The sequence below is a fragment of the Bufo gargarizans genome, chromosome 1 (assembly GCF_014858855.1).
Source record: "Bufo gargarizans isolate SCDJY-AF-19 chromosome 1, ASM1485885v1, whole genome shotgun sequence".
In the NCBI taxonomy this organism is placed as follows: Eukaryota; Metazoa; Chordata; class Amphibia; order Anura; family Bufonidae; genus Bufo; species Bufo gargarizans.
Window position 1 is genome coordinate 501,231,993 of NC_058080.1, and position 21,053 is coordinate 501,253,045.

The following is a 21,053-nucleotide window of genomic DNA, read 5'->3' on the forward strand; positions in this document are numbered from 1 at the left end:
ACTGAGCCTAGCCAGTATGGGGGGCAGGTGGAATAACGGTTCAGCCAGTGTATGGCCACCTGTACTAGTCGGCAATTCGGATGCGGATCCGTCTGACAAATGCATTGAAATACCAGATCCGTCTCTCCGATTGTCATCCTGAAAAACGGATCCGGTATTTTTTTTTCTCACAGCTTTAAAGGTCTGACAAGGACCTGAAGGACGGATCCGTCAATGCGGCAATTTTAATGCACTAATACATTTCAATAGAAATGAATGCCGGCAAGTGTTTGGGATATTTGGTCGGAGAGAAAACTGCAGCATTCTGCGGTATTTTCTCCGGCTAAAAAACGTAAGAGGGACTGAACTGATGCACCCTGAACGGAATGCTCTCCATTCAGAATGCATTAGGATAAAACTGAAGCGTTTTTTTTTTTTCCCAGTATTGAGCTCCTGTGACGGGAACCCCGTGCCATCAAGGGGTGTACTTGGTCTGCAACTGATTCTGTAGACAGAGCAGACTTGAAGGCTTTGGCTTTATTTTTTATCATTGCATTTTACTCCTTTTGGACTAAAAATCATGAGGGAGATTTAGCAAACTAGTGTATAGTAGAACCGGCTTAGTCGCCCATAGCCAATCAGATTCCACCTTTTTCTTTTGACAGCTCCTTTGGAAAATGAAAGGTGGAATCTGATTACTTTTACACCATTTGATAAACCTGTTTAACCATTTCTGTTCTACTTTCGGTGTATTTGCACAACCATATTCTCTGTATCCGATCAGCGTTTTTTTCAGATCGGTTTCGGACTTATTTATTACACTGTGTGCTGTCCTCATCCGCATGTCTGTCCTGCGTCTCCACAAAAAAGGAACATGTCCTATTTTCATCCGAATAGGCATTTCTACAATAGTATGAGGTGCACATGGCCGGGATCCATGTTTTGTGGACCGCAGAATGGATGCGGTTGTGTACATGAGGTCTTGAAGTGATTGTCAGGGAGCTGTTCTGATGGCTCCGTCTGTAGCTCTTACCTCTGAGGGCTCATAAACACTCATTTTCGCTGTATTCTTATTAAACTGAATATATTTATTTATTGCTATGAGTGTTTATGAGCTGTCAGGAAACCAGAGATGAGGCCCCATTCACACAACTGTATTTTTGTTCGAGATAAGGCCCCATTCACACAACTGTATTTTTGTTCCAAATCCGATCTGCATTTTTTCGGATAGGATACAGACCCATTCATTTCAATGCACCGGGTGCTGTCCGCATCCATATGTCAATTTCACAGCCCCGCATGAAAGATAGAACATGTCCCATTCTTGTCCGTTTTGTGGACAAGGCTAGGCATTGTTGCAATGGATCCGCAAAAATACCGACGCCATCCATATTTTTTTGCAGGTCGACGTTTTTCTGATTGTAAAATCCATACGGTGGTGTGAATGCCTCTTACACACAAACATTTTTTTATTACGTTCATTTTTTTTGCGTGCCTATACGGAATCATTAATTTCAATGGATCCTCCAAAAAACAGAAGGTACTCCGTATGCCTTCTGTTTTCATATTTCCGTTCCGTTCAAACATAGAACATGTCCTATTATTATCCGCATAACGGACAAGGATAGTACTGTTCTATTAGGGGCCTGATGTTCTGTTCCGCAAAAAATGGAATGCACATGGATGTCATCCCATATTTTTTGTAGATCTGTTTTTTGGGGGCCGCAAAATACTGAAAAAGACATACGGTCGTGTGCAAGAGGCCTAACGGCTACAGGTGGAGCTGTCAGAGCAGAAGGAAATGGTCTTAAGGTAAACTGAAAGTGAAGGCTGTAGGACAAACTGTTGGAAATGTTTCATACAGACCAAGAGAAAAAATTACTTAAGCCCAAAATGAATAAAATATTGCCCCAGGGGTGGTCATAGCCTTTAACCCCTTAAGGACCCGGGCCGTACATGTACAGCGCTGTTGGACGTGAATTAAGGACCAGCCCTGTACATTTACAGCGGGCTGATCGGGCGGGTGCAGGAGCTGCGCCTGCCCGATCAGCGGCACAGACTTGGCAGTCACTGACAGCCGGGCCCCTGCTGCATACGCCGGCATAAGTGAAAACACTGATGCCGGCTTATTAACCCCTTGTATGCGGAGGGTGCGGTTGTCCTCCGCATCTCCATTGGGTCCCCGCGCTGCAGTGACAGGGACCCGATGGCAGCCCGATGCCTTCCATAGGCATCGGGCCTTGCCTTCTATGGAAGCCTGTGAGATCCAGCCCTTAGGCTGGGTCTCACAGGCAGGCTGTCAGCGTAACAGCTGACAGCCAATGCATTACAATACAGGTTGAATTGTAATACATTGCAGAGAAGATCAGACCCCAGAAGTTGAAGTCCGACTCCCAGAGTGGGACAAAAATAAAAAGTTAAATAAGTGTTTTTCATAATAAAAAATAAAATATAAAGTTTCAAGTGAAAAAAAAAAAAAAAGCCCCTTAGCCAAAATAAAACACATTAAATTGTAAAAAGAAAAACATTTGGGGTATTTCCACGTCTGTAATGACCGGCTCTATTAAAATATCACATGATCCACCCCCTCACCTGAACACCATAGAAAAAATTAAAACTGTGCTAAAACAACCATTTTTGTCACCTTACATCACACAAAGTGCAACACCAAGCGATCAAAAAGGCATATGCCCCTCAAAATAGTACCAATCAAACCGTCACCTCATCCCGCCAAAAATGACTTTTTTTGTTTCAAAAATGCTTTTATTGTGTTAAAAGTTAAAAAAATAAAAACGTACACATATTAGGAATCGCCATGTCCGTAACAACCAGGTCTATTAAAATATCACATAACCTAACCCCTTAGGTGAACACCATAAAAAAAAAGTGTCAAAAAAGCCATTTTTCCAGGACATCCTTCCATGACAGCACCACTGGAGGATGTCCTATTGTTCTCTGTAGGGTCAGGAAGCGAGAGAGATTAAAAGGCTCCTCCCCGCCCCCACTCTTCAGTGTTCTTCCTATAACTACAGGGATAGGGAACCAGAGAAGGGATGAAGAGCAAAAGTACCCTATTTAGGAAAAGAAGGCTGGGTCGGGGGGGTTTATGCCTTTCCTCACAGTCTCCGGTTGCCTAAGCTAGCACCCCTCTGGGAAGGGGTCCCCTAGCTCTTCCCCGATACCCGTAGGGAGCTTGAAGTGTGGAGGAAGCCGATGCCGCTTCTTCTGAGGGAGTTCCTGCATCTCCTCTGGGCGTGCGTCTGTGCGTGTGACTGCCGATCAGATCACATGGCCAGAAGTGTGGGCGCGTGCGCCGAAAGAAGATGGCAGCACCCGTTGTTGCATGCTGGAGGGCTTGATTTAGTGAGGCTTCGCATGGGGGTTGACTCTACCATGAAATGAGTCCCCCAGGAGGAGGAGCGGTGCGGCAGCGGGGGGTGGACCTAATGGGGTAAGTCTATTTATATGATGGCATCTGAGGGGTTCAGTCTGTACATCATGGAGGTCCAGGTATCTGGAAAGCAGGAGGCGAGTACAGATTCCCCTGCCCAGGGTTATGCGAGTTACTTTCCCTATCCTGTTGTCCGGCATAATGTATGGACTATAGGAATCTCTTGTTTTCTCTCTCTCCCCCCTTTAGGTTGAGAAAGGACACAAGTCCCATGTAGAAACAAAAATGAAGTCTAGAAAGTGTGCGACCTGTTCTAAAAGACTTCTGGAGTCTTACAAGAAACAATTATGCCCTGACTGCATTACACAAATTCTTATAGGAGCAGCCTTTTTTTTGTCAGACTTCAGAGTTATGATAGGAGAGGAAGTTCAGGGGTCTGTGTCCAACCTGGTTCCATCCCCAGTCCCCTCTCCGCCACCGTCTAAGAGACCCAGGGTTCAAATAGGTTCCGACTCTGAAGACGATGGCTTATATTATTCAGACGGAGAATTGGAGGAAGATGATCAGCGTTTCCCTTCCTCCTTTTCGGAAGAATCGATGAGGTACCTCTTTTCCTGCGAGGATCTAGATCCCCTTCTAACCGCAGTAAGGCCCCATGCACACGGCCGTGTGCTGGCCGTGGAACCGCGGCCTGGATCCCTCCTGAGAGCAGGAGCGCACGGCGTCACTGGTTGCTATGACGCCGTGCGCTCCCTGCTGCCGGCACAGTACAGTAATACACTGGTATAGATCATACCAGTGTATTACTGCATAGCGGCGGCAGCAGGGAGTGCACGGCGTCATAGCAACCAGTGACGCCGTGCGCTCCTGCTCTCAGGAGGGATCCAGGCCGCGGTTCCACGGCCCGCACACGGCCGTGAACAACGGCCATGTGCATGGGGCCTAAGACAAACTAAAAGATGAGAAACAGGCCCGAACTGTGCAGGATGAGATGTTCAGATGCCTGAGAGCGAAAAAGAAGAAACTCTTTCCAGTAAACTCAAATTTGAAAGAAATAATAAAGGAGTGGGAAGATGCAGAAAAGAAAACTGTATTTACCATGTGAATCTAAATGCAGACTTCTATTCAATCCGGAAGAGACAAAATTATGGGAAGAAATCCCTAAAGTCGACATTCAAGTAGCAAAGGTGGCAAAGAAAACTACAATTCCCTTGGAAGACTCATCTCAGATGAAGGATCCAATGGCTCGTAAGATAGATAGATTTTCAAAGAAAGCTTGGGAATCTTTGGCTGTTTCTATCAACACAAATATTGCTGCCACATCAGTTGCCAGAGCAATTAATCTTTGGCTAGATCAGCTTGAAAACCATCACAAATTTAAAAACTTCTAGAGAGGAGATATTAGAGTCTCTACCACTGTTGAAGATGTCTACAGCTTTCATGGCAGATGCTTCCGCTGAGTCTCTCCATTTTTCGGCTCGGAATGAGACATTAACTAATACAGCAAGGCAGGCTCTTTGGCTTAAGTCATGGTCAGGAGACATAATTTATTCTTGGAAGCTATGTGCAATCCCCTTGTCCGGATCTTATCTGTTTGGACCAGTCCTGGATACTATTGTAGAAAGAGCAGCGGATAAGAAAGGCTTTCCAGAGGAGAAATAAAGGAAGCTGCAGCCATTTCGGAAACCCTCTAGACAGTTTCAAAATACAACATCTAGAGGTAAAGGCAAGACAGGGAGATGGAACTATCCTAAAAGAGGAAGAGGATTTCTCTTCAATCCAAATTCCAATAAAATTCCAGGAAAAGAATGATGTCAGGCCGGTGGGGGGACGGCTTTGTTACTTCTGGCAGAGGTGGCTGCGAATTACGCACAACCAGTGGATTCTAGATTCTATCTGCAAGGGGTTCAGACTAGAATTCCGTTGTCCTCCTCCCAACAATTTTCAAATTACGGAATTACAGACCACGTCTCTACAAGTGCAGCTTCTAGCAGACATACAGAAACTTGCCAGTCTAGAAGCATTAATCCCTGTGCCTTATCCACAGGAATTTAAGGGACATTACTAAAAACTGTTATTCATAAAAAAGCCAGACAGGTCATTCAGGACGATAATACGTTTAAAGTTACTGAACAAATGGATTATATACCACAAATTCAAGATGGAGTCAATAAAATCTACAACTCCACTTATCACTCCAGGAGCATTCTTGTGCACCATAAACTTAAAGTATACATACTATCACATCCCCATTCACCAACAATACCTGAGATTTGCAATAAGAATCAAAGGAAGAATATACCACTACCAGTTCCAACGTCTTACGTTTGAAATATCATCAGCCCCACGTAAATTTACAAAATTGATGGCAGAGATAATAGCCTATTTGAGACAAAGTCACATAATGATAGTGCTATACCTGGACGATTTTCTACTCATAGCAAAATCGTAACAGCTGCTGGAGGATCATCTTCAACAGACCTTATCCCTATTAAAAGAATTGGGATGGATAGTAAATTACGAGAAATCAGACCTGCACCCAGATACCAGGAAAATGTTTCTGGGAACTCTTCTAGACTCAGAGGAGCAAGAAAAGATGAGAGAAGATCGATTCCTTCAAAAGAAAGGAAAGTTGTACCTTAAGGGAATCCATGCAAATACTGGGACTAATGGCATCTTGCATCCAAATGGTCCCTTGGAGACAATTCCATTCAAGGACATTACAGGAGACAGTGCTATTAAGATGGGACAGAGACCACCGCTCCCTCAATTCCAAAATGATCCTTCCAGAAAAAGTAAGGAATCTCCCTATCCTGGTGGTTGGATCTGAAAAACCTACATATACATATTCCCTGGAATATGTCTCCAGTGGCGGTAATCACCACGGACACAAGTCAGAAAGGTTGGGGCGCCCTTTGGAAAGACAGCTTTTTCTTTCAGGGAAAATGTTCCATCCAGGACAGTCAAAGATCATCAAATTTCAGAGACCTGAAAAGCAGTTCTGGAAACTTTCAAGGCGGCAGGGCATTTATTTCAGGGCCAACACCTCAAGATACTCTCGGACAACATGAACACAGTCTCGAAGGTCAGGGAGGAACAAGAATCGCTCTTCTTCAGGGTCTAGCAGACCAGATATTTACATGGGCAGAAAAGAACGTTCTATCCATTTCAGCTATTCACCTAAAAGGAATATACAAAACAACAGCAGATTTCCTGAATCGGCACAAATTCAACCCAGGAGAGTGGATGCTCAACAAGGAAGTATTCCAACTGATTTGTCTCAAGTGGGGCAGTCCACAAATAGACCTCTTTGCATCAAGGGAGAATTCTCAAGTGGATGATTTATACTCTCTAAATCCAAGAGATAATCCAGTGGGAGTAATGGGCATAAATGTTTTTCCCCTGCTGCCTGATAAAGGCCCTCAGAGGCTACATTTGGGTAGTGTACTTTTTTGTGAGACCTAGACTTGCCTCTAAAATGCTCTTGAAGACTTTATGGAGCACATCATTGGATTGAGAGAAGGATGGTCATTTCATTACACTCCCTTCTCTCTGCCTGCACCATTTCTAGGTGCTCAGGAGAGGAAATTTGGTGTCAGGGCACCCATTACATGTCCTGCCATTGACAGACAGCCACCATCGCCTTCATTTGGGGAAACCTAGAATGGAACTGTATTGTCTTTAGCAACTAATCCAACATCTATAAGGGATACCATGACCGTTGGGTTTGAGTTTGGAGACCTCATGGTGAACACTTTAGTCCTGCCTTTGCTGTGGAGCGTCACGTTACCCTAACTGCTAGTGTGATGATCTGAGGAACAGTATCAAACAGTCAGTCACCCTTAGTAGTGATCTTGTATTTTGTAGTCTCATGCTCATCAACACACAGCAAGGATTTCCCAAGAATGTCTCCACCAGATTGTAGCACTTCCTTGACCTGCCCAGTCTCCAGATCTCCAGCATTTATGGGACAAGCTGAGACACCAGCTTCATTAACCTACCAACATTCAGGATCTACCGGTCCAGCTGCAACATCTATGATGGGCAAATGTGCTGCATACAGGATACAATAAGAAACTTGTGTGCCTCCATACCCAATGGTATCTCATCTTGTATCCAAGCTAGAGATGGCCCAACAAGGTCCTAAAGGCTCCTCCTAATATTGTAATAACTTATATAAATCATCATTACATTCACACATAGAAAGTATCATTCCGTTCCCCTTGGTGCATTTTTTTTGTTGTTGTTGTTGTTGTTGTCAAGAGTCTAATATACTAAAAATAATACTTGCAGTGTAAATCGCTACCAGTAAAGCTTGTGAGCTTAGAACATACACAAAACAGTAACAGTTATATATGCCTATAGATTCATGTGGATTTACCATCACTCGGCTTTGTGAATCTCCCCTTCTTATAGGTGGAACTATAAGACTTCAGCATAGTTTAGAGAATGGAGGAAATGGGAAGGAAGGAGCACGTAGCATCAGGAAGTATTACTTTACTGAGAGAGTAGTGGATGCATGGAATAGCCTTCCTGCAGAAGTGGTAGCTGCAAATACAGTGGAGGAGTTTAAGCATGCATGGGATAGGCATAAGGCCATCCTTCATATAAGATAGGGCCAAGGGCTATCCATAGTATTTAGTATATTGAGCAGACTAGATGGGCCAAATGGTTCTTATCTGCCGACACATTCTATGTTTCCATGCCTCAGTTTTCAAGGGAGACTGAAAAATGATTGCACAGGAAACAGGACCGAGCAGTCAGTTACCTATGCCACAAATGTTAATTATAACCTCAGTAATGTATTGCCAAAGTGAAATTTTCTAGTGAATTACAGGTGGGAAAAAAAGATGACTAGATGAAATAAAAATGTCACAATAGGTTTAAATAAAAATAAATAATTTTTTGTGTAAATAAAGCATATTAAGTATAATTCACAATAGGGTTATGCGATATAAAAAATATTCCCACTATAACTATATTAAGAAATTTATCGCGATAACGATATATATCGCAATAAATACCCATTTAGAAGAAAAAAGGAGACGTTATACTGTATGGGGGCAGCCACAAGGAGACGTTATGCTGTATGGGGGCAGCCACAAGGGGTGGGCGATATAGGCGATATGCAATATAAATTTGTGCCACGATATGGATTTTGTGCATATCGCTGGACCGCGATTGGACCACGGAGCGGTAGTGAAGATCGGTTACCATGGCAGCCAGGACGCTACTGAAGTCCTGGCTGCCATGGTATGTTAGCGAGCAGCATTATACTCGCGCGCGCCGTGGCCGCCGGTCGCTCCTTCTCCTGTCTGTGTGGCTCATTGCTAATGCTGTAAGCATTAGCAATGCACCGCACAGACCTATGAGAAGAAGGAGCGCCCGGCGGCCACGGCGCGCGCGAGTATAATGCTGCTCGCTAACATACCATGGCAGCCAGGACTTCAGTAGCGTCCTGGCTGCCATGGTAACCGATCGGAGCCCCAGCATTACACTGCTGGGACTCCAATCGGAACTGCCCACTGCCACCAATGAGGAGGGGGACCCTGTGGCCACTGCCACCAATGATTAATACTGGGGGGGGGGGGGGGGGTTTGAGTTACCAGAGGGGGCTGATAAGAGGGAGAGGCTGTGGGGCACATGAGAGGCTGGGGGGCTGATCAGGGGCTGGGAGGCGGATCCGAGGCTGGGGGGCACATGAGAGGCTGGCTGCCATGGTCAGCTCCCTGCTGTTGTGTGCACAAAGCACAAGGCAGCAGGGAGAGTGTGAAGTCCTATTTACCCTGATAGAGCTCTATTAGGGTGAATACGACAAGGGTTCTAGCCCTTAAGGAGGCTAATAGTTATTAAATAAAAAGTACTAAAAAAAATAAAAAAAATTTAACCCCCCCCCCCCCCCAAATATAGAAAACAATATATCGCATATCGCACATGCTTAAAACTATATTGCAATATAGATTTTAGGCCATATTGCCCACCCCTAGCAGCCACAAGGAGACGTTATACTGTGTGGGGCAGCCACAAGGAGACCTTATATACTGTATGGGCTGGCTGCTCGGCAGGCAGTGGGCCACAAGAGTCACTGTAATGCATGGGGCCACCAGGAGACATTATACTGTCTGGACTTAGGAACTATACTGTATATGGGTGCCACAAGGTGACATTATACTGCATGGGACAACATTTTGTAACCCCTCCGCCATCAGTATACGGTCTTGTGGCCCCCATACAGAAATGTCTTATTGCTCCTGTATGGGGGCAACAGGGAGACATTATAGTTTATTAAGTGCCATCACCATGTGCAATGCAGCTTGCAGGCAGGGCCAGGGCCGCAGAATGCATAGACAGTACAACCTTTATTTCTGGGCCGTTAGGGTCTCTCACTCCTCTTCCCCCACCTTGGCTTGGACACGGACTGCTGACTGACTTTGCGTGCATCGCTCCTGTGCTCGGCCCGTGGGCGGAGACTTGAATATGGGATTGAGGAGGAGCCGGGGGTGGCCACTGCAGGAAGTAATATGTACAGCATGCATATGCACGATGCAGGGGCGTGCTGACACAGATTTAGGAGCGGTCAGCACACATATGACCGCTCCTATGACGTCACCAAATACCGCAGTTATTTGGAAACGGCGATATTGCTGTTTCTTAATACCGCGGTAGATCGTTGACACCGGTTTACCGCTCAACCCTACACACTACTAGTGTTCACATCTGTTATGCCCATAGCATTTCATACGTGATATAGATCTAGGGCTCCTTCACACACAGCTATGGGGGGGAAGGGGGGCAAAAAATTTTTTTTGAAATGCGTCTGACTTGAGCAGCATTTGTTTTTTTGTATAGTTTTTGCCTATATAGTATCCTTTAGCAATTGATGTTTTTTTTTTTTTGTATGCCTGGTGTTATATTTTAAAGGAATGTAATGTCACATCCACTGTAGAGATGTATTGGGGGGGAAAAAGCATTTAAAAAATAAATAAAAAAAAACACTTAGGCCTCTTTCACATGAGCGTGACAGATTAGGTCTGGATGCGTCCAGGGTGCGTTCAGTGAAACTCGCACTATTTTGCAAGCAAGTTCAGTCAGTTTTGTCTGCAATTGCGTTCAGTTTTTCCGCGTGGGTGCAATGCGTTTTGATGCGTTTTTCACGCGTGTGATAAAAAACTGAAGGTTTAAAAACAAAATCTCTTAGCAACCATCAGTGAAAAACGTATCGCACCCGCACTTGCTTGCGGATGCAATGCGTTTTTCACGCAGCCCCATTCACTTCTATGGGGCCAGGGCTGTGTGAAAAATGCTGAATATAGAACATGCTGCGATTTTTAAGCAACGCAGAACTGATGTGTGAAAAACAACGCTCATGTGCACAGACCCATTGTGTACAGACGGGTTAAACAGGTATTCAAGAACCCAAAAAATGAATCTTAAAATATATATATTTTTTTTTAATTTTGAGCTTTTCCCAGAAGCTGATGCTCGTGAGTAGCAGCAATTTTGGCCCAGTTAGATCTGCTGTCAGTGATGACATAACATACATTTAGACACTGGTTCTGCTGGAAGGGATGCTGGTGGCAATGGAATATCAGCAAAAGGAAGAACATTTTTAGAAGGCATCATGTTAACCATGGGCACAACTTGATACTTTCAAAAGCACACATTCCGAACAAACTTACTTACTAGTTCGGTTAATAGTTAATAGGTTGCTTTTTTGTTCTCTGAAAATCCTCAACTATAGGCTGCCGGGGGCGAGATACAGTACCACTATTAAGATATACTTCACAGTTTGATATATTCATGTGTTCTACTGATTTTTGCAATAAAAAAAAAAAGTTGTAAGAAAACATAAAAATGTAAAAAAAAAAATTCCAGCTCTTCCTCTCTTTATCTTCTCATTATCCTTGGTCCTATTCTGTCTGATATTACAGATGGAATTAGAGACCTCTATAAAAAAAAATCTTTACTGTGTGTCCCCCTTCACATCCTCATGGTCCAGTGCCAAGCTTTAAAGGGAGCCGATCAATAATTGATCACTTTTGCACGATTTCATGATTTTTCAAATAATTATCTATTCGTGTAAAGAGGCCTTTAATCCCCAGCCCTTTAAATCTTACCCCCTCAGCTGATGATGCAGGAGGTTAACCCCTTTGGTTCCCTGCAGGATGTCTACAAGACTCTGTGTCAGATCCTGCAGACTCAAAGTGAGGGTAGCTATGTTTCCTTTAAATGGGTTTTTCTGGAATGATTAAAATGGCCTCCAGCACCCTGTCCTGGAATGTGACTTGAACAGGTTGCTTCCACTTGCAGAGCTGCGCTGGATGAAGTCCAGATTTTGGGCCAAAGCACTGGATTGCTGCTGCTGGTTGGTACCTAGGTTGTCTTAGGCTACTTTCACATCTGCGTTGTGCTGTCCGGTTTTGAGATCCAGCACAGGGTCTCAAAACTGTAGCACAACGCTTCCGTTTTGTCCCCATTCATTTTCAATAGGGAGGAAACTGAACAAACTGGGACGGAGTGCATCAGAAAGCATTCCATACCAGTTTATTTTGTTACCGCGCCGGGCACAAAACTGCTGTAAGCAGTGTATTTGTGTGTGGCATAGAAAACTGAACAAGCCGGATCTGGCATCAAAAACCATGCAAGTCATTGGTGCCAGATCAGTTTTTTTCGGACAATGAAAAACCAGATCCAGCACCCATTGACTTACAACGGTTTTAGAGATGGATCAGTTTTTTTCCCTTTTTTTTTAATTTTTTTTTTTAAATAATACAACCGGATCCGTTCTGTACGGATGTAGCCGGTTGTATTATTCAAACAGAAGCGTTGTCCTGCGATTTTGAGACCCTGTGCCATATCTCAAAACCGGACAGCACAGAGTAGCCTTAATAAAACACGGCCATGTTCCATACACATTTGATTTATCTGACAGGGATATAGGTAGTCTGCAGGTTCCTACAGTAGTGTGAAGCCTCCACTATGGTGTAGGGTGAGTGTACAACAACATGTTACAGGCTTTTTGTCTCCTAGGCACAAAAGAAATGCTGTCAAATGTGTTAATAGGTTCCTATTCATGTTCATATTATACTGAATAGATTGTAGAAGGAAGACCTTAGAAAGGTTAGACGAGAGTCATGGGTGCCGAGGTCATGTCATGAAGGGTTGCGTGTGAAGGACACCATCCTATTTATTTCCTGACCATTGTTTTCTTTTCTTCCAGATCCTGGTTGTCTGTGAAGCCATTGCATGCAGATCCCGTGCAGCATCATGTGCCATCTATGGAGGTTCTACAGCTCTTTTCCAAGAACTTTGTAAAGGACCTTAAATGATGTTTCATGTTCTTCTACCAGTTTTACCTTGCGCCTACTTTTTCCTGGAGCAAAAGACAATAATAGTTGACACAGATGCCAGAGAATAGCAGGGCTCACTTGGGCCCTTATCCACCACGATGGAAAAGTGGAAAAGAAGGTCTTTCCTATGAGTCGCACTATCGTATGAGCCAGCAGTACCCAGTGATCCTGCTCCTGCTGCTCATCATCTTGGCAATATGCTGCGCGCTCATAGCTGTTACCTTTGGCACTGGCCGGGTGAGTAGAACATTAGACTTTCTATGAATAGTTTTACTAGGTCATAGTCGTGAAATGAACAAACACTTGATTCATATATGTGCGATTATTTCCAAGGGATTACCTTCAAAGAACTCATTCAGGCCTGACTGCCAGCCCCCTTTTTATGTATATGCTTATTAGAAAGAGGTTTAGGAAATCCATTTGATGACCTACTCTCCGTGAATACGTTGTGTGTAATGATATATCGGTCAGAAATGACTACTTACCTACATCATGAACTGCTTGTTATCAGTTGTGCTGGCCTCCTGAATAAGGACTATAAGTGGCGAGCAAATCAATGTGTGATTATTTTTTGTGTGTGTTAATTTATTTAAAAAAATCTGAACCCCCTATGTCTGAGCCATTATTCCCAGTAGCGGAGCAGATGATGACCTTTCATGCGCTTCTCAAGGCTGGGTACACCCGGAAAACAGGATGAGGGGAGGAGGAGTCTCTTGAATAGCTGGGTGAGCCCCTCACTGCTCAAAGAGGCCGATTTTTATTTTTATTATTTTTTTATAATTAGATTCACAAAAATACATTTGTTCATCACTAATTGTAAGAATCACTGATTTAGATTCAGACCTGGAAACTGGTTACTGAAGGCCTCCCAGTTTCCAGGTCTGAATCTAAATCAGTGATTCTCACAATTGTCAGATTCTAATTGGTTACTGACGGTCTCCCAACTTTTCAATCAGAATCTGACACTTTGGGGGACAATCTTTGCCAGGAATACACCTAATATAGGCGTATTTCTGACTGTAAATGACCCCCATAGAAACTGCATTAAAATCAATTGATGTATGGCTTTAGGCCTCCTGCACACAGCCAGACTGGGTATCTGTATGGCCTTGAATATGGTGTCCGATACTGAGTCATGTGGACTGAAGTACTGATATGCTTAAGGGCTCATGCACACGACAATGGTTTAGGTCCACAACCAACCTGCATTTTTTGCCAGTCAAATGCGGGCCTGTTCACTTCGGTGGGGCCGCAAAAGATGCAGACAGCACTCCATGTTCTGTCCACATCCGTTCTGTGCTGCACGCAAAATTATAAGACATGTCCCAGGATTGGACTGTCCTATTAAAGAGGCCGGCCATCCGTGTTTTGCGGACAGCAAAACGGGCAATGGTAATGTGCATGAACCCTTAGTGTCCGTAATTCACATGGTTGTCTACATGAAGCATAAGGACTTGTGCTTACTGCAGGACCAACATATTCCAGGGATGAAGACCATTGTACATGTGGTATCTAATGGCCGTGATTTTAGTTTCTGTTAGATTTGTATTGGAAGAAACCGTCTGTATGATGTCTGAGGTACAGTAAGGGCTCAGACACCTTTATGACAGTAGTATTACAGCTCTGTACAAAATGGAGTCTTACAGGGAACCTGTCACCAGGATTTTGGGTATAGAGCTGAGGACATGGGTTGCTAGATGGCCGCTAGCACATCCGCAATACCCAGTCCCCATAGCTCTGTGTGCTTTTATTGTGTATAAAAACCGATTTGATACATATGCAAATTAACCTGAGATGAGTCAGAGCTTGAAAATACGACTCTTCTCTGGTCACACAAGTAAGATATGACTCATTTTACACAATAAAAGCACACAGAGCTATGGGGACTGGGTATGGCGGATGTGCTAGCGGGCATCTAGCAACCAATGTCTTCAGCTCTATACACAAAATCCAGATGACAGGTTCCCTTTAAAATAGTCATGTACTGACACACCTCATGTACGGGCCGCAATACACAAACACCGACGGTGGGGCAGCTGCAGCTGATCACGGACCCATTCACTTTAATGGGTCCGCTATCCGCCCATTCCGCAAAAAGATAGGACATGTTCTATCTTTTTGCGGAACGGAAGTACAGGACCAAACACCACGGAGGCACTCCGTAGTGCTTCCCTTCCGCACCATTCCACATCTCCGGATTTGCGGACCCATTGAAGTGAATGCAGAATGCCCATGTATTGCGAATCCGCAAATGAGGTCCGCAATACGGCAACAGACAGCACACGTTCGTGTGGAGGAGGCCTATATGTTATGTTTGCTTCAAAGAAAATGCTTATGAGAATGGCATATGTAGCATTTTTTCCTCTGTCGTAGCATGATGATTATTTTTCAATATACAGGATTCGGGAGTAGAAGAATTTATTTTTATTGGGCAATAGCATGCATTTTTTCTCAAACCATGTCCCCTTGGAGACAGATCACACCCTTTTTGTGGCGTGCCCTGAACCCTCACTGCGTGTTTGATCCCCAGGGCGGAGCCTGATGACACAGCATCCTAGCGCCACATACAGCTAAAGTTCATGGAGGGCTGGTTTCCTTTCTGTGACGTGTGCACCTATTGTTAGTGGTGAATCCTGTGCCTTCAGCTTTATAATAGTCGTACGGAAGTACAGGACCAAACACCACGGAGGCACTCCGTAGTGCTTCCCTTCCGCACCATTCCACATCTCCGGATTTGCGGACCCATTGAAGTGAATGCAGAATGCCCATGTATTGCGAATCCGCAAATGAGGTCCGCAATACGGCAACAGACAGCACACGTTCGTGTGGAGGAGGCCTATATGTTATGTTTGCTTCAAAGAAAATGCTTATGAGAATGGCATATGTAGCATTTTTTCCTCTGTCGTAGCATGATGATTATTTTTCAATATACAGGATTCGGGAGTAGAAGAATTTATTTTTATTGGGCAATAGCATGCATTTTTTCTCAAACCATGTCCCCTTTGAGACAGATCACACCCTTTTTGTGGCGTGCCCTGAACCCTCACTGCGTGTTTGATCCCCAGGGCGGAGCCTGATGACACAGCATCCTAGCGCCACATACAGCTAAAGTTCATGGAGGGCTGGTTTCCTTTCTGTGACGTGTGCACCTATTGTTAGTGGTGAATCCTGTGCCTTCAGCTTTATAATAGTAGTTACCTTTCATTGTAATCCTTCCAGGCTCTTTGCTAAGAATCAGAGCATCATATGTATGGACATTTGTTTAAAGCGGTTCTTCAGGAATGATTTGGCCACAATCAACCTGTGAATGTGAGCAGAACTGGTTGCCTCCATTCGCAGAGCTGCCTAGGAGGGTGAGGGCACAGGGCCATTGGTGAACGTTCCTGTTAGGCTGCTCAGCCATGACTGCATGTTGTTGGTAGGATCACATCGCTACCATCTATTGTAGAGCACTGTAGTGTGTTCAAGACCTTTGGGGGCATTTAACGTTACTTATTTCTTATTGCTGATTTCTCCTATAACTGGGGCTGATACATTAAGGCCTCTTGTACACGGGCGTGACGGATTAGGTCTGGATGCGTTCAGGGTGCGTTCAGTGAAACTCGCACCATTTTACAAGCAAGTTCAGTCAGTTTTGTCTGTGATTCCGTTCAGTTTTCTTGTGCACGGGTGCAATGCGTTTTGGTGCATTTTTCATGCTCGTGAAAACTGAAGGTTTACAAACAACATCTCTTAGCAACCATCAGTGACAAACGCATCGCATCCGCACTTGCTTGTGGATGCAATGCTTTTTTCACACAGCTCCATTCACCTCTATGGGGCCAGGGCTGCGTAAAAAACCACTGAATATAGAACATGCTGCAATTTTCACGCAACGCACAAGTGATGCATGAAAAAAAAACGCTCATGTACAGACCTATTGAAATTAATGGGTCAGGATTCAGTGGTGTGGGTGCAATGCGTTCACACCCGCGCATAAAACTCGCTCGTGTGAAAGTGACCTAAAGGTGTCATCCAATTTCTCAAACATCTTCCCCCCCCTACCTGTTAGGGGCCCGGCACATTGGGGGGCTGTTTGAGAAATTTGATGACACCTTTTAATTAGTTATAGGGGAAATACAGCCTCCTGGCATGAACTGTAAGGCCCCTTTCACACAAGCGAGTATTCCGTGCGGATGCAATACGTGATGCGAACGCATTGTGCCCGTACGGAATCCGGACCCATTAATTTCAATAGGTCTGTGTACATGAGCGTTGAATTTCACGCATCACTTATGCATTTCGTGAAAATCGCAGAATGTTCTATATTCTGCGTTTTTCCCCATAGAAGTGAATAGAGCAGCGTGAAAATCGCATCGCATCCCCAACCAAGTGCAGATGCAATGTGTTTTTCACAGATGGTTGCTAAGAGATGTTTGTAAAAAAATAATTTTTTTACCACGCATGTGAAAAACGCAGTAAATCGCATTGCACCTGTGCGATAAAAACTGAACGCGATCACAAACAAAACTGAATGGCTTTGCTTGCAAAATCGCACAGTTTTCACTGAACGCATCCAGACATAATCCGGACACGCTCGTCTGCGGGGGGCCTAAAGCTAATCTAGTTCTCCTAAAAGCAAGCAGTTCTTGCAGTTACCCGCCACCTGCAGATCTTGTGATGGCTGAAATGAGAGGAAGCAGTGTTATGGCTGCTTCCTGATCTGTATACATAGCATTAGAGTATACAGCGATGGGGAAGCCAAGGATGGTAAAAAAAACATCTCTGCCTACTCGATGAGGAGTCCAGTCACTGACAACCAGCTTCCTGCTTCTCTGAACAATCTCTGTCCAGCTGCAAACTTTGTAAGGACGTTTAGAACCATCCTTGCAGACTTGGGGAGCTCAGAAGTGCTTCTGTGGGCTTTAAAGTCTGTGCCTCCACACTGAAAAAGATAGGATCTTGCAGATCACGGACCTTTTCAAGTCAATGGGTCTGCAAACATAATTAAAACCGTTAAACCATATCAATATAGACCAATATTGAACCATCCATATAAACCAAGTTCCACTCAGTATCAGGTGAGCGATACAGCACCACTAATAAAGCACATTTAGAGAAAATAAGATAAAAATTAAGGGAGGGCTGGCTCCGATCAAATCTTCTTTAACTGGCCCCAAAGTAGTGGAAAACCTGAAAATACAAAGGGGAGAAAATTCCCGCTGTGGGGGCGAGAACGAATCAAATCACTGGAAATCTCCCCCAGCAATGGATGTCAACCAATCGGCAGCAGCGCTTGACTCGCCGTATATTTTCTTCTAGAGCCAACCAGACCAGACCGCATCTTTAATTTAGGCTACTTTCACACTAGCGTTCGGGTGTCCGCTTGTGAGCTCCGTTTGAAGGGGCTCACAAGCGGCCCCGAACGCATCCGTCCAGCCCTAATGCATTCTGAGTGGACGCGGATCCGCTCAGAATGCATCAGTCTGGCAGCGTTCAGCCTCCGCTCCGCTCAGCAAGCGGACACCTGAACGCTGCTTGAAGCGTTCGGGTGTCCGCCTGGCCGTGCAGAGGCAAGCGGATCCGTCCAGACTTACAATGTAAGTCAATGGGGACGAATCCGTTTGAAGATGACACACTATGGCTCAATTTTCAAACGGATCCGTTCCCCATTGACTTTCAATGTAAAGTCTAGACGGATCCATCTGAGGCTACTTTTACCCTTAGAATTATTTTTACAATATAATGCAGACGGATCCGTTCTGAACGGAGCCACCGTCTGCATTATATGAGCGGATCCGTCTCAGACAGGACAGGGAGAAAGAAAGGGGGGGGGGGGGGGGGTGGAGAACCAGTGTGCCCTAACAAGCATTAAAGGGATTCTGTCACCTCTTTTTACCCTCTAGAGATACAGACATGCACGGCTAGATCGCCGCTAGCATGTCCGCAATATACCTGTCCCATAGCTCTGTGTGGTTTTATTTAGTGTAAAAAAATGATTTTATATATATGTAAATCAGCCTGGTAAGGAGCCCAAGGGTCTGTACTAACCGTTCTGGAGCCAAGCCACGTCCCCCTGTGAAGGAGCCCAGCACCGCCTGTATTCAGGAATCTCCTCCTTGCTCACGAAGTCAGATTGCCGTAATCTCGCAATGCGCACTGCCGTCGTAGTGTTCCTTCCCTGTGCTGGCATCAGCCTCAGGGAAGGAACTGCGCATGTGCGTCAGTCAGGAGCTAAAAGTCAGTGGTTGCTGAGAACCAGCATCATAATTATTGCAGCCCAGGCCTTGAAAAGAGTCAGATCTACCTGAGAAGAGTCCTGGTTATCCATAATCTCCTGCACTCCCCGACCTATCTGCTGATGATTGGCAGTTTTCTCCTAGAGAGAAAACTCAGTAGAAGACTGTCAGTCATCAGCAGGTGGGCAGGGAGAGCAGGAATTCATGGATAACCATGACTCTTCTCAGGTGGCTGGGACTCTTTTCCAGGCAACTACTTACTTTTAACTTTTAAATGACAGGCCGCTGAAATCAACTCACCTGTCTCTACTTTATACTGCCGTTAGTATGGGCAGCAGAAAGTTGATGACAGGTTCACTTTAATGGGTTACATAATTACTATTTCAGTTTTTCATAAATCAATAGCACAAGTAGTGATAACATACTTTGTAATATATTTTTTATTAAAGAAAAATACCTATTTTTCCACTTCTCAGACTAGTCAGCAGAGAGAGCGAGAGACATATAGAAGTTGTCTATCTCATCCCAGTGCTGGATTCTCAGCTGCACTGCTCAGTACTGCGATATAATGTCCTCCATGCTGCTGCTGAGGGTGTGCTAGAGAGATATAATGGCGCAGGAATTAGGCCTCTTTCACACAAGTGAGTTTTCTGCGAGTGTGCAATGCGTGACTTGAACGCATAGCACACGCACTGTATCCTGACCCATTTGGGGTCTGTGTACATGATGAGCGGGGTTTTTTTTTTCCACACATCAGTTCTGCGTTGCGTGAAAAATGCAGCATATTCTATATTCTGCGTTTTTCACGCAGCCCATGCCCCATGGAAGTGCATGGGGCTTTAGTGAAAAACGGATTGCATCCGGAAAGCAAGTGTGGGTGCAATGCGTTTTTCACTGATGGTTGCTAAGAGATGTTGTTTGTAAACCTTCAGGTTTTTTTATCACGCGCGTGAAAAACGCATCAAAACACATTGCACTCGGGCTGATAAAACTGACCGCAAGCGCAGAAAAAACTAACTGAACTTGCTTGCAAAATTGTGCGAGTTTCACTGAACGCACCCTGAGCGCATCTGCACCTAATCCATCACGCTCGTGTGAAAGAGGCCTTAGTCTTTCCTTTATGCTGTATATGGGAGACATCATAGCAGCTAATCTCTATCCACTACCTCAGGGAAAACTGTCAATTAGAGAGAGAAAAAGAAACTGCTGATGAATGAGGACACGAGTCACATTATGGCTCGATATATTGTTCGTCATGTACACCCGCATGGTAGCTTATTCTGAAAAGTCACCTGAAATGACAGAACTGAATATGCTTGTTTACAGGTAAAAGTCTCCCAAGTTTGTAACCCTTGAACTTTATAGCAGCATAGGGATTGTAATTTGTTAACTTACTTGGCTTCATGAAATAGAGAGACTGCTGGTTTAATATAACACATTGGGCACAAGGGCAGGCGATGAGAGCAGACCTGGCAGGGTAAAGGTCACAGTCCAAATTTCCAGATACAATTAGTGATCTAGAATATTTTATGGAAGGGTAGTGCTAGTTACAACTTTCCTGTTATCTGATATACATGTGTGTGGACAGCCACATTAAAGGGATTTCTAAGCTCCTAATATTGATGACCTATCCTCAAGATATGTCCTGAAAATCTGACTGGTGGGGGTCTGGCACCGCCAATATCACCAGCCCTGCAGCCTTTGGCACTGGAAGGAGCCCTTTGAATGGAACAGTAAGCACAGCTCTGTTCAAGGTGTAGTGGCTTTGCTGGGTTACAGGCTGCCTGGATCCCATTGAAGTGAATGAGCTGAGCGACAGTAAATCGGTAAGCTGTGCTTCCTGTTCCAGCACCAGAGGTTGCAGTTAATAGCTAATCGGTGAGGGTGCGGAGCGTTGGACCCTCACTGTTTGGATTTTAATGACTTATCTTGAGGACTGTAGGGGCTGACGAGACTGCAGCATACAGTCATGGCTGTAAATGTTGGCACCCCTGAAATTTTTCAAGAAAATGAAGTATTTCTCACAGAAAAGTATTGCAGTAACACATGTTTTGCTATACACATGTTTATTCTCTTTGTGTGTATTGGAACAAAACTAAAAAAGGGAGGAAAAAA

At 44.6% G+C, this 21,053-nt stretch overlaps 1 protein-coding gene across 5 annotated transcripts in view; it reads left to right on the forward strand.

Moving 5' to 3' along the window:
• Positions 1-21,053, forward strand: part of ADCY4 (adenylate cyclase 4) — an 85,336-nt gene that overhangs the window by 19,881 nt on the left and 44,402 nt on the right. For all 5 annotated transcript variants that reach the window (XM_044274903.1, XM_044274894.1, XM_044274875.1 and 2 more), the window contains exon 2: positions 12,591-12,957. In XM_044274903.1, the coding sequence (XP_044130838.1) occupies positions 12,775-12,957 (183 nt within the window). In that variant the 5' untranslated portion in view covers positions 12,591-12,774. The remainder of the gene's footprint in view (positions 1-12,590; positions 12,958-21,053) is intronic.